The sequence below is a fragment of the Excalfactoria chinensis genome, chromosome 8, assembly GCF_039878825.1.
Source record: "Excalfactoria chinensis isolate bCotChi1 chromosome 8, bCotChi1.hap2, whole genome shotgun sequence".
Taxonomy (NCBI): domain Eukaryota; kingdom Metazoa; phylum Chordata; class Aves; order Galliformes; family Phasianidae; genus Excalfactoria; species Excalfactoria chinensis.
In genome coordinates, this window is record NC_092832.1 from 7163619 (window position 1) to 7177315 (window position 13697).

Sequence of the window (13697 nt, forward strand, 5' to 3'; positions counted from 1 at the left end):
AGTGGGTAAACCTGCTTTGAAAAAGGCCTTGAACTAAAGCTGTTCAGACTAGACTGTTCCTGTTCAGCACTGTGTAAATTTAGAGCAGTCTTTCCTGAGTGGCAGCTCGGTGCTGTGAGGTGGAAGGGAGTTCCTTGGTCTCTCTGGGATTTGTGTGTCATCTCAGCCTTGTTGGAAGTTGGTATTCATCAATTTACTGTCACCCAATGATGAATTTTGCTTACAAACTTTGTGATGCATTTTTCCACTGTTTTGAGAAATTCTATTATCTGCTCACACACATTTCTGACTTTTTTTTTTAATGAGGAGAAAATGATTGTGCTGGAATTGCTACAGAACTTCAGCAAAAACCTTGCTTGCTTTCCTCATCATGTGGTGAAAGCTGAGATGGTGGCTCAGACCACAGTTATCAGAAGATACCGGGAACAAGCTGAAATTCTCTGTTGTACTCTAATAAATTCATTAACTGATAGAATGAGACACGATTTTTATTCTTGTCCTCTCACAATGCTAGCAATTCAAAACTAAATTTGTATAGACTCAGGTTGTTTAGTGATTTTTTTAAACCCATTTGCTTTAACTCATTTTTAATAGTAGATTAAATAAAAGTTTTAATCTGGAAGAAATTGTTTGAAATAAGGAGAAATGTTCTAAAAAAGTAACAATTGCTGGGGACGTACTGAAAGTTCAGTTCGGTATTGACAAATGGGGTTCAAAAGATGCAAGCTTTATTTAAAAATTGCCAGTCCATTTTGTAGGGAGCTGTGATACAATGCCTGTAACTTTCTCCACTGCAGTGGACTGTAGTTGTATATCCCAACGTCATTCACTGCTTCAAACCACGTGGTAAGCTACCAAAGTGCAATACATAGGCCCTGCAGAAACTTCCTGCTTCCTTAAAAAAAATTTAAGGATGTTTACCATATTGCAGAGTTGAGCACTGACTTGTTTGTGTGCATGTGTAAAAATACAGCCAATTTTATGCAAGTTTTACTATGAAAGCAATCTGAGTTCCCTGCTGATGTAATCTGTGGTAGTCACAGGTAAAGTAGGAAAGGTTCTACGAAGTTTTGAAGAGAACCTCATGATTTAGGGGTAATAACTGCCTATTCTGAATAGGTGACTTTTACAATCTATGCAGTTTCTCTAAATAATTTATTTAAAAGTGGATTGTGAACAAATAGGTTCCATGCAAGTACCTTTTTTCAATAAACAATACAAAGGACTGTTTTCTGCAAAAGATCTCACCTGTTGCACTACTTTCCACTCAGTCAAGCAGGAGAAGATGGTTTCTCCTCTTGGAGCTCTGTGCCTTCCCCTCTCCTCCACCAGCTCCCCTATTCCTATTCCTGCTTTTACTGGCTTTTCTCCCAGGCACAGCTGCCTTCAGATGTTCTCTCCTCATATCCCGTGGTCATCTCTTCAGACCTCCAAGCTCTGATAGAAGAAGTTGGATTCTGTGTGCTCTGTGTGTTCGCTTGAACTGGTTGGACTTGCAGCGTTATTCTGAGATGTGCAGTGTTCTGTATCTCCATCTCTTTGTATGTGATAGTGTGATAGTTAAAAAGGTATGTTATTTAAATAGTGCCTTTCAGTGTTGAAACCCTTAAAAAGAAAATTTGCCAGAAAGCGTGATTTGATATGAAATCCATAATTATCATATCAGTATTTGCTTAAAGACAGAGTTGGCACAGTAGTAAAAATGTCACGCGGTTTGAAGAGTAGCAGACTCCCATAGCTGCTTGTGTTGCAGGCTGCGTACAGCAGGAAACTGAAACGTATTCCTGCCGTGTTAAAATATTTGGAAATGTACTGCAGTAGAGTAAATGGAAATTTAGAAATGAGATGTTAGATTGAAAGTTATTGAAAATAAGGGTGAGGGCAATAGAGCAAAATGTTGATGGGTAAGTAATCTTTACTGTTCCCGCTAGAAATGCTCTTCCTTTTTTATGTTAAATGTCAGTCTGAGTGCTACACCGAAATACAGATTCTGAAACAAAAGTTAATAAAACTATTGTTTTTAATCGAATTGTCCCCTTCCTCTGTTAAAGAGCTAAAACGCAACACAGACGTACTTAAGACAGGAAGAATCTCTCTTTATTCAAATTGTGTCATCATGTTAATTCATAATTTACGAATAATTATTAAGAGGAGGAGGGTCACCCATGTGACTGTAATCTCAGCTTAATTCAGTCTGTGATTGAATTACATGCTGATTTCTGTATAGGCAGTTGTGATTTGAAATGTCTATTCTATAACGACTATTATGTGGGCATTATGATTACTTGGAGTGAATATGGGATTATTAAAGGACCCAAACCCATAATATTGGGCTTGATTTGCACTATTACTAGTTGTAACTAAACATAGGAGGGAACGAAATTGAAAATAAAACTCATAAATCCCACCACGTAGAAGACTGGTAAGTGTTCATTAATTTCATCCCTCAAATTAATTAATTCTTAGTCGCCAAACTCTAATTATTAAAACAGCCTTTTCTGTAAGACTGAACTGAGAGTAATTGCAGCTGTTTGCCGTGAAGCTAGGAAACGAAATGTTAATATGAACTGACCAGTTTAAGTAGGGGATGATGATATCCTTGGCTTCCTGCAGCAGAGCTGTCAGGCGCGGGCCGCGTGCCGGTCAATGGTGACATCCCGCGTGTCAGCGAGCAGCCTCCCGTCGCCTTAACCCGCAGCTCACACCGCACTGAAGCTCCAACTGTCGAGCGCTCCGGTCCCTTGGTACTGCTGCAGCTTCCAGCTCTCCTGACTGGCTCATGTTTCATTCTTTGGCAATTTGCCCTAATGATATCCCTTAGGAGCTTTCAGACCCTCTTCTTTTCCATATTTAATCGTGTTATATTAATCTGAGTGCTGAGCAAACTATGCTGCACAAATTGTAATTGTCCCTGATTTCTGCTGCGGTGCTCTTGTAATGATTTTTTTTTTTCCTCCTTTTTAGTGTAAAAATATACATACAAAATTACAGCGTAATTTTTATTTACAGGAGTAACTATCCAAGCCAGCCTGGGTGTGAGAGCTTTAACTGCTGTTCTGTTTCACCAACAGGGACTTTTTTTCCTGTAAAATCCATAATTTTTTAGTACTTGCTACATGGGCAGGATTTACATTTTATTTTTAGCTCTTCATTTTGTTACTGTAAAAGTACACGTCTAAAAAAGGGCAGCAATAATCAAGTTAACCTCAGACAGTAATTTTGTTGTGATATAAAACATGAGGACAGCCTTGTCTTCTTCCATAAGCTTGGAGTCTTCCGTGTGGGGCATTCCCTTTGTGTGTGCTTCCATGCTCATACTTCATTAGGCAATGCTGGTAAGTAAAGCAGAAAAGCAGAAGGACAATATAGCATCAATAGCAGAAAGTGCTCTCTGGGTGTGACCTGCCAAACCCATAAGAGATTGTGTTAAATCTTACGGTTGAGTTTCTTAATTTTTGTTTCAAGCGCTGTTTTTATCCCAATTGACCTCAAGTGAGGCATTATTTATACACATGAATATATATATAAATTTATATATATAATTTTTTGTCAGGTTTGTAATGTTTTACATGGTGGTTATTGGCTGCCTCATTTTGAATGTGTTCTTGATATTTTCTCATTCTATGGATACTTACTAACGTAAATAAAATGGACTGATTCCCTAATAGTAACACAGTATTTCAGAGATTAAATCCGAATTCATGATGTACTGCACATTATTTTGTTTGCTTAAGAAGTGAACAAGACGTAGCCCCTGATCAGTTCCACAGTGATGGTTTGTTTAACAGTTAACCAGAAAATAAGCAAAAAACAAACTAAAAGTGCACAGAAACCAACAGAAACCAGATATGTCTACATGACCATTTTGAATGGAAGCAGATTGTAACTCCTTCATTCTTGGCCAAGGAGTTCTTTGTCTTCTGGTGATGCTGACTGCCAGACTTGCCAGTTCCTGTTTTAGGGACCGGGGGAGAGAAGCAGGAGGTTTTGAAAGTTGTAACTCAGTTGCAATACTGTCACAGGGAACATTCACTATAGAGTTATTCTACTTTTGCAAAGGTAGTTTGGAAATAGAGCGGATTTTAGAATTGGGCTGTGTGTGCGTGACTGTACCCACAACTGTTGACCATGACAGGCATCAACAACTGCGTGCTGATCTTGTTCAGATGAGCTGAGCAGGGCTGACTTGGAATTTGACTCATCAGTACAACTTCTTGTGAACGTTGTGCATATGTTAGGTTTATGTGTAGGCATAGTTAAGTAATTAAAAATACTATCATATGTGGCTTGAGGAGGTGAAGTTTCTTCCAAACATAAACATTATTTTAAAATGTTGTGTTTTCTGTTTATTCTTCATCTTTGTTTTTGTTGCTAATTCTGTGTATATGACTTTTCTTTTTTTTAGTTAACTGCTTGTGTTCATGCATCAGCTGCGTTATTGTATCCCATGTATTGGCAGCACATTTACATCCCAGTGCTTCCTCCGCATCTCCTGGACTACTGCTGGTAAGATAGAACCTGTTGTCTGTGCTTCTGAGATTCTTGCCTGTCTTAGAATTCCAAATAACTCATGAAAACAAGATCTTCTTGCATGACTAAATGCACAGGGTCTGATTCATGAAAGCACTTCAGTCAGTGCTTAATAATGTCTTGAACAGAGATATTTCAGCATGCCTTTTTACTGTCCTGATTACTATCAGCAGAGCATCTAAGAATCATGCTTGTAATGTTCATGTCTCATTGGTAGAGTTTTAATGTTCAGTAAGTTGAACGAAACAGTTTTATGGTTTTCATTTATTTAATGTTTATGTTAACTTGCGGTAGATGATTCTGATAGCAGCATTCGAAATAACACTGACTGATCTTTCTGGAGTTAAGCATTAGTGTTTTTAAGCATCAGTGTTTTTCTGAGGTCCAAGGGATGATTCCGTGTCTGTGCTTTAGGGTCACCCAGGTTCAGGATCGTGTCCAACACTTGGCCAAATTTGCTTAAATCTCCTTATTATATGTAAAACAAATTCATTGTAGGAACTGATAACAAATATTACTTCTGATGTGTTTCTGTCCACATAGCTGACTTCACGTGTTTGTTAAATTTTTGAACTGGAAAAGGCCACTTTTTGAGTGACTTCTGATCCTTCAAGGGGTGATGTTTCCTTTGTGAAGGTCATTCATTACTCATTATACCAGGCTAATCTGAGGTAACTTTCAATTCCAGATACTTGAATTCTAGGATTTCAGGCTGAGAAAATATTTACTTCTGTTGGCAGTAGTGCCACATGTTGCCAAATGAGCTTCCTTAGGGAACTAATACAAGAGTATCTCTCCCTGGAGGCTTTCACTTCAAATTGATGCTCGGAATCTGTGGTGAATAAATGAACCATTTAAATCTATTTTAGAGATCAAAAAGTATTATATACAAAACCCAAGTCCAAGTCAGATGCGTACCAGCCTGATTCTAGTATTTTGTTAACAGTTTTTCTTCACAGAAATAAATTATGTTTATGTGCTTGTAGGGCTTTTATTTTTTCTTATCTGGAACCTGTTGATGTTCGATTAACTCCCACCCACTCCACCTAACTTCTTGTTTTGAAAGGAATTCTCATTAAATTTCCTTCAGTCTTTGATATTTTTTCCTCATGTTTTCAATGTCTGCCCATGGTATAACTTTGCCTGGGATGATTCCTGTACTTCATCTGTATATTATTTTTTGTTTTTAAAAACACCCCCTTCATGCTTTGCTTTCAACAGTAGCTAAGCCTTTCATCTTTAATGATAGTTTTCTTCTGGAGAAGCTCTGTCCCATTTTTTTTTCCTCCTAGCTTTGATAAAATGCACCAAGATGGGGATATATCTTGGATGTATTTGTTTAGTTTTTGTATTACTTGATCTTACTTGCCAGAAGCTTTTTATATTCTTCAGTATCATCCATAAATGCTGTTCTCAGAAGGTAGATCAACACCCCTATTTAAGCTGTACCCTGCCGAGTGCATCCTGAATGCTAGAAGATTTTTTATTTGCCCTCCTGAGCACAGAAGATGTTTTCAGAAATAATAATGTTAGATGCTGTATACAGCTCCTTGTGATGATGATAATACTTGAGATTCCAGGTCATTATGGCGTGACCTGAGAAATTTTTTTACTCATTAAAAAGAAGCATGGAGTTTCTTAAACTTGTAAAACTCATTTATATCTTCTTTTCTCTTTTACTGCTTGACAATAGAAGAGGAAAAAAAAAGTTTCCTTTTCTTTATATTGTTTAAATGGAAACATAAAGTTCACAGAAGGAAATGCACAGTTGATGAATTTACTTCAGCAGCTGTAACTCAGACTTTTATTAGATTGTCATGTATTTATGATTCTCTGTCTGATCAAGTTTGGTTTGAATTTTTTTTTTTGTTGTTTGTTTGTTTTTAGAGATAGTTTGGAATAAAATACTTACCTTTCTTCTTACTTCTGTGTCTACCAGTGAATAAATGTTTCCCTCTTAGCTTTATAATATGCGAGGTTAGAAAAACTTGATGAGTTTATGGAGTCAAAGTATTTCTTAGACCAGACCCAGTGTGTGGTTCAAGAAGATCAATTAAAAGTGAATGAAATAATTTCCTAAATGTTTGGGGTTTTTTTGGTATATTTTCATTTTGATATCGTGGACAGAATAATTGCTTTTAGGAAAACACTTTTTTTACTCTTAAACATAATGCATTTTCCTGCTTTAAAAACTACGTTGTTTAATTTGCTCTTTGAGATGTCTCCCACTAACTCATTTTCTTTGCATTATTCTGGAATGATAGTAAAGTAAACAAAGTAGAGGATTATCTCTTTGATAATGTTGGCCATTTGAAGGGAGTATGAATGTGTTTAAACAAAGATAAAATACATGTAAATTTACTGCTCTAAGTACAGGACCTGATCCTGCAACGTGCTTTGCACATTAATCATCCAACATGTTTGTGAGAAATCCACCTTTTTATTTGTGGTGATTTGAACTATACATTTTTAAAATTTCCTAAAGATAAATGATATAATTCTATAAGGGTTAGAATTTAGAAAATTGAACTGCTTGGCTGGCGGGTTTTGTGGGTGTGAGAAAAGCAAGGTGCATCTTTGAGATAAATCTGCACTTAAATTCACCCACTTTCCTTTGTAATCTAAAAGCCTCTTTTGTTCTATAAAGCAATTTTAAGTGAAGACAAGTTTTAAATGTACCGTCACCAGTGTGGAGTGTCGTGCGATTCAGGTTGGTCATGAATATGTTCAGAATCTCGTGTGGGAGCAATACTGTCTATTGACTTGATTTTCTTTCCCCATGTAACATACGTTGGCCTTAAATTCTGCTGACATCTCCAATGTGAGAACTGGAACAATCATATGAAAAAATAAGGAGATATCAATTCCTTTTTTTAAAGAACAAAAAATACTAGACAGTGAGATGACTTGCACATTTTAGCTCTAGAAAAAGAGAACACAGAGAAGTAAGTTTCTGAGAACATAATTTTGAGCAGCAGATTTTCTAAATATAGTTCTCTGAGTATTTTTTAAGATCACTTCTGAAGTGTATGGAAGAAAAGATATTCTGAGGCCTCCAACATAGGAAAGAGATGGAGTGTTTGGAGGGTGTCCAGAGGAAGGCTGCAAAGATGCTCAGGGGGCTGGAGCACCTCTCCTATGAAGATGGGGTGAAGGTGAAGGAGCTGGGCTTGTTCAGTCTGGAAATGAGAAGGTTGCAGGGAGATCTCATTATAGCCTTCTGGTGTTTAAAGGGAGCTTATAAGCAGGAGGGAAAACAACTTTTAATAAGGGTAGATAGTGATTGGACAAGGGGGAATGGTTTTAAACTGTGGGAGTGAAGATGGCAATGAGATGTCGGGGGAAGTTGTTCACTGAGAGGGTGGTGAGGTACTGGAACAGGCTGCCTAGTGAGGTTTTGGGTACTCCATCACTGGAGGTGTTTAAGGCCAGGTTGGATGGAGCCCTGGGCAGCCTGGTCTTGTACTTGATCTGGTGGCTGCCAACTCTGCCTCTGGCAGGGACGCTGAAATGTGATCATCCTTGAGATTGCTTCCAACCCAGGCCATTATATGATATGGTTGCATTCATGCAGTTAGGGACTGGCTTTCAGGAGAGCTTATGTTTGATCGTTCTTATAGTAGTTATATTTGAATAAAATCAATTTGTTTAAAGGGTAAAGCACATTTTATCGAATTTGTGTGATTTCTTGGCAAACTAAGTTGCTGATATAAGAGTGTATGACAGTTTAGTCTGTAGATGATAAAGCATCTGTTCTACTGATGCTGTGTTAAGAATATAATGCAATTAGAAAATTCAAGTTAGGATTGTAGCATGCCTTCTTATGAGATTTGATCTCTCCTGAATTGGGATATATGCAAGTCTGTTTTCCTGAGAATAGGGCAATTATTTTCCAATTAACATGCATGTTTGGTGTAACATAATTATTATTTTAGGAAATCATGCTGTAGATTAATAACATTCTTTGTAATAATGTGCATAAGTGAAAACCGGTATAGCAGTTCCCAGTACTACCACAATAAGCAACTTTATGTACATGTTAAAAAACTCTGGCTTTAGGGGTTCAGTGTCCAGCAGTGATGAAACTAATTCTTTGCTGAAAATCAGGTGGACTTCTCATACCTGCTTTTTTTTTTTTTTAATTTTTTAAATTTTTTTATTATTATTATTATTTTTTTATTTCCTGCATTTTCAATATATGTTTATCTAATTAGCTTTGTTCTGTTAACTTTGAAATTGGAATGATGTGGCTGTTGCTTTGTTCTGCACGCCACCCTTTCTAATGACAGATTTATTAATGGAGCAAATCATCAGCTACTACAAGTCAGTACAGGCCTGGTGAAGCTGCTGGGAAACCGTGCTTGAAATACATAGGTGATATAGCACTTCTTTTCATTGTAGTTTCTCCAGTTTGTGTCACTTGTAACACTGAGGTGCTCTGATGTGATGAACCCGAGGAGGATCTGTTTTGCTCAGCATTCAGCAGAAGAATCTGCACTTAGGCGCCAACCACAGTCACTCGCATTTGTTCACTCAAATATATTGCTTAGTGTCAGACACTCTTGAAATTATAGTGTCTTCAAACTGTCTAATTCCTCGCTACATATGAATGTATGTGCATCTGCTCTGCAGGCACATTCTTGGAGAGAAACCCATTTGTGTTTTCATGTAATTTATCTTTAGTCTGGAAGGCATAAGGCCCTAGCCTGGCTGAAATGGTCACAGGTTTTCAGTATTGGGCTAAGAATAAGACACTGTGGGAGTCTTCATTTCCCTTTTTTGGAAGTCTGCACCCCACTGCCGGAAGGCCTTAAGCTGTGGAGCAGTCTCTCCAAACATTTGATTTTTGATAGTGCAGACATATAGAAAACTTGTTTTCATCTGTCAGTTACTTGTTACTTTTTTTTTTGTTCTGTTTTCATTTGTTCCACTCAACATTCCTAATGAGAACAATTGGATAATCCATAGTGTGCCCAGTTTTTTCTACAGTATCTGTGGCTGTAGCCATTTGCGTTTGCTCTTCTCGCAAAGCTGGGCCTGCACTGCTGAGGCTATAGGAAGTGGCCCAGGAAAGCCCCTCCTTGGCCTCAGGAAGCGGGTCCCTGAGCAGTTAGTGCCTCGTTAAGCTCAGCTAGGTGATCAGATTAATGCACTGTTCATATCAGAGGTATCGCCTTAATTTATTTTTCAGTCCTTAGTTTTGATTTTTCTCTCTGCTCTCTTAGAATTTAATTTCCCACAGAGTTCCTTGAACAGGTCTATCTATCGCTCGCTTCTCCAGAGAGAATATTTTTAGTAATTTCACAGCATAAAAAAGCACAACGATGATTTTTGTTGGTGTTTTTTCCTTTAACACTGGATTGTGAATGTATTATTTATCAGATTAATGGGAGAAAGCAAACATTGTTGAAAACTATTTAAATGGATCTGACCAGTTTACTTTATTGCTTGCATATTGCAGGAGGTCTTGTTGCAGAGGCTCTGTGGAGAATGATTCCTTGTCTCATGCAAATTGGAAATGATAAGCTTGCTATCTTGGGTCATATGAGATGTTACATGAGATATTATATGAGTGCTGCTCACTGACACCACATTCTCCAGAACGGCATTTTAAATTGTTGTGCTTTTGGAGATGGACAATTTTCTCACTTGGATAGGATTGCTTTTACTATAGTAGCTATACAGTAGTCATTGAAGTTAGATATGCAGGATGTTAGGAAGCCTTACACATCATTTTATTCATAATTCCTCAGTTAGGACCAGTGTCCATTATTTTTGGTCATCTTTACTGCATTGTAATAATGATAATAATTTCTCTCAGCTAGTAAAAATTTCAAGAGTATATGTTAAATACAATCTTACACAGTGAATGTTACCTGGAGACCAAATAAGCTAACTATTTAAATGTTTTAATCCACAAAAGCTGCTGTAGCTAAAAGATAATTGGATTTTGTCTTTTTTTCTTCAGTGCACCTATGCCTTATCTAATTGGTGTCCACTTAAGCTTAATAGAGGTAAGTTCCCTATACGCTTTTCAGTAGTGATAAGCATGACGTGTGTACCATAAATAATAATTTCAATGGAAATGCATCTGGAAAAGTCCCCGATTATTAGCTCAGAATTACAGACTTTAAGCTTCAATGTTTTAAGAAGTGAAATTGTCCCTATTTGGAATGATGCTTTTGAAATGCTGTCTTGAAAAATGCAAGCTCTACATCATGATTTGTTTCTGTGTGTATTAACATCTCAGTGATACTATTTTTTTATGCTTTTATTAGAAGTTCAACAGCATTTCAGATCTTTACAGTAATAGTAATTAAATTTATTTCTGGGTCATCATCAAGTAAAAGTCAGCATCCCTCTGATTTCCCAGCTGACTCGCATTCTTCTCCCACTATAAATTGGAGTCCAGCATTCATCCAATAAAATTTATAACTTTTATTTTAGAAAACAGAAAATTTTGTCAAAAACCAAAAGCCTTTTCAAGCTTAATCATACAACAAAACAGCAGATCTCACATGAGTGAGAAGTAGTAGCTGAGTCATAGGAAAAACAAATTGTTTTGTCTCCTTCTATTCATGTTTGATGACACAGGTAGGTCTGTCTATGTGTGTAACATGAATATCATGCAGTATAGGTAATTGATCCAGGAACTGTTTTATTCTTCTACTAGCGCAGTTTCTGAGGAGGAATTCAGATTTGCTAAACCAATGAGTTCTCCTCCTGTCTGAACTTCTGGCACTTCTATGTTTCCTAATTGTAGGCAAAATATTCTTTTCTCATTGACCAAGCTCCTATAATCTATGTGCATCAATTGTAATGTCTTGACTAGGATCTTTATTTAGTCAGAAAATGACAAAACAAATACTCTCTGTAAATGAAATCACTGAAATCCTGATATTATTTTCTGACCCATAATATTGCATATTATTGTAGGACCATACATGAAGAGTTTTATGTGCTTTTTAAAAATCTGTTCTCTGAAAGGAATAAATTGTTTAGTGCATAACTGCTAATCAAGTCCAGTGACAAAAGAATATCTTTTGAGATACTAGTAGACATCACATGATCACATGCCTGGGACTTAAATCTGAAAATAATTACTTTGCTCTATTTTCTTCTGGTTATATGATTAATATCCGAACTAGTTTTCACAAATTTGAAAGAATGTAATGGTTTTAAAAGGTGCGATTATATATATAGTTATATTATATATATATATATATAATATTGTGCTTAACTGTTTGAAATAATTCTGTTTTCAGGAAATAATTTATTGAATACTCTTATATTTCAGAGGTTATTATAATGACAGTGTTTGACAAGAATGAAGTATTCTAATAATCTTTGACTCCTTTGTCTAATTCATAGATCCTATGTGTCAAAGCTCAACCTTGTCTTTGCCAGTATTATTCTTTGTAAAATCATCATTTCTAATTCTAATAGTAAAAAGGCACTTCAAGGAGGATGCCATAGTAAAATTTTTTTTGCTATTTTTTTTCTCTTTGCAGAGAGTGAAAAATAGATCACTGGAAGATGTGGTTTTGCTAAATGTTGACACAAACAATCTAGAAAACCCTTTTAATGACCTGAACAACCTACCCGGTGAAGTGGTGAGTCTTACAGATGTTTCTTGGGGTTTCTCTTTTATAGAGCTGCTATTTTTGCCTGGTTTTGCTAACTGCTGTAAAAGAAATAAGGGGGTAAAAAGCAGCAAATGTAGTCCCCTATATTTGATATTTTACATTTCTGACAGTTGAGGGGATGTTGAATGGAACATTATATTTCTTATTGTAAAAGTAGGATCATAATTATAAAGCTAGCTGCATTCATTAGGCATAGCTGCTCTAAACGCAAGAGTCTCTTCATCTCATCTTAATCATTATATTACAAAGTAGGCATTTCTGTCTGCCTAGTGGCATGTCTTGCAAAAGAACGAGGGAGTTTTTGAAGGCAAAAAGAAGAAGGGGGCCAATTATCGGCTTCTCCTTCCCTGCCACCTGCCAGCGTTTTCCTTTTAATTAATGATCTGATGGCACTGGTCAATATAATAAGAAATGCTCGTACAGTTGGGGTCAGAAAATTCAGGCTTTGATCTTCTTCAACTTTCTGAAACATTTATTTGTTTTCTCTAAATTATTTCAGTTTTTTTTTAATCTCTTCTATCCTGCTGAGGGCTGCACGAATAAAAACCTATACTGTTTGTCATTTGCTTTGGCAGAGCAAAGACTGCTTACTTAGAATTCTATTTGTAAATTAAACTGCAAACCCAGTTTGTCATAAAAGACATCTGATCCTTTTGAAATGACGAAAACTGTCTTTTGTCTGTAAAGGATGATAAATTAAGTGCCAGTTCTTTCTGGACTTTGATCTTGCAGAGGGTCTCCCCCTCCTTTTTTTTTCCTATTGCCTATAGGGGAACACGTTCTGTATAACATTTTATATAGTCACGAAATTCACTTACCTTGCTTTCCCCAACAGAGCTCTGAAAAAAAAATATTATTTTGAATTCGCTGTTTTGATTATTTACTTACAGATGCACAAACTGTTGTCAGCACAAAGAATTTTATATCAAAATTTGAAATCAAAGGGCTACGTTTTCTGAAATTGTAAATCGCAAAAACAAACTGTCGTAATCAAAGAAAGGCGCTGATGTGACATGCTATTTTTGTCACTACATGCTTTGTTTTTGCTGATAATTTGTATGTGTTTGAAACAACAGAAATCAAACTCTTGATGATTACATTAATTTTGTTAAGTCCCCTTTGATTATAATAGCATTTAAACCTAGACTTTTTGCAGCACGTCTGGTCAGTCTTCCTCTTGATTCAGAATCAACTTCAGTTCAGTGATGTATAAGAAACTGATGATAAAAAAACATTCAACGTACTGTAATTCATGAGAGCATAACAAGTGAAGTTAAAAAATTGAATCTTTTTCCATTGTGTTGGTAATTTTACTTGGCCTTGTATTTAGTGTACAAGGTTGAGGTTATAATGTCATGGAGGTACATGCCTCTTGTCAAGTAATAGCTAGATGTAGAACTGAGAATTAGGCAACATCGTTGGTCACATATTAGAGTAGCTGGAGGTCCTCTGGACCAGTGGAAATGAAACTGCAATGAATGTAAGCTCTCATATATTTTACAGATGCATACCAAAGTGGTC

General features: G+C 36.5%; 1 protein-coding gene across 2 annotated transcripts in view; it reads left to right on the forward strand.

The window, feature by feature from the left end:
* Positions 1-13697, forward strand: part of DENND1B (DENN domain containing 1B) — a 142526-nt gene that overhangs the window by 77960 nt on the left and 50869 nt on the right. For both annotated transcript variants that reach the window (XM_072343491.1, XM_072343492.1), the window contains 3 exons: positions 4406-4506; positions 10499-10544; positions 12042-12143. In XM_072343491.1, the coding sequence (XP_072199592.1) occupies positions 4406-4506; positions 10499-10544; positions 12042-12143 (249 nt within the window). The remainder of the gene's footprint in view (positions 1-4405; positions 4507-10498; positions 10545-12041; positions 12144-13697) is intronic.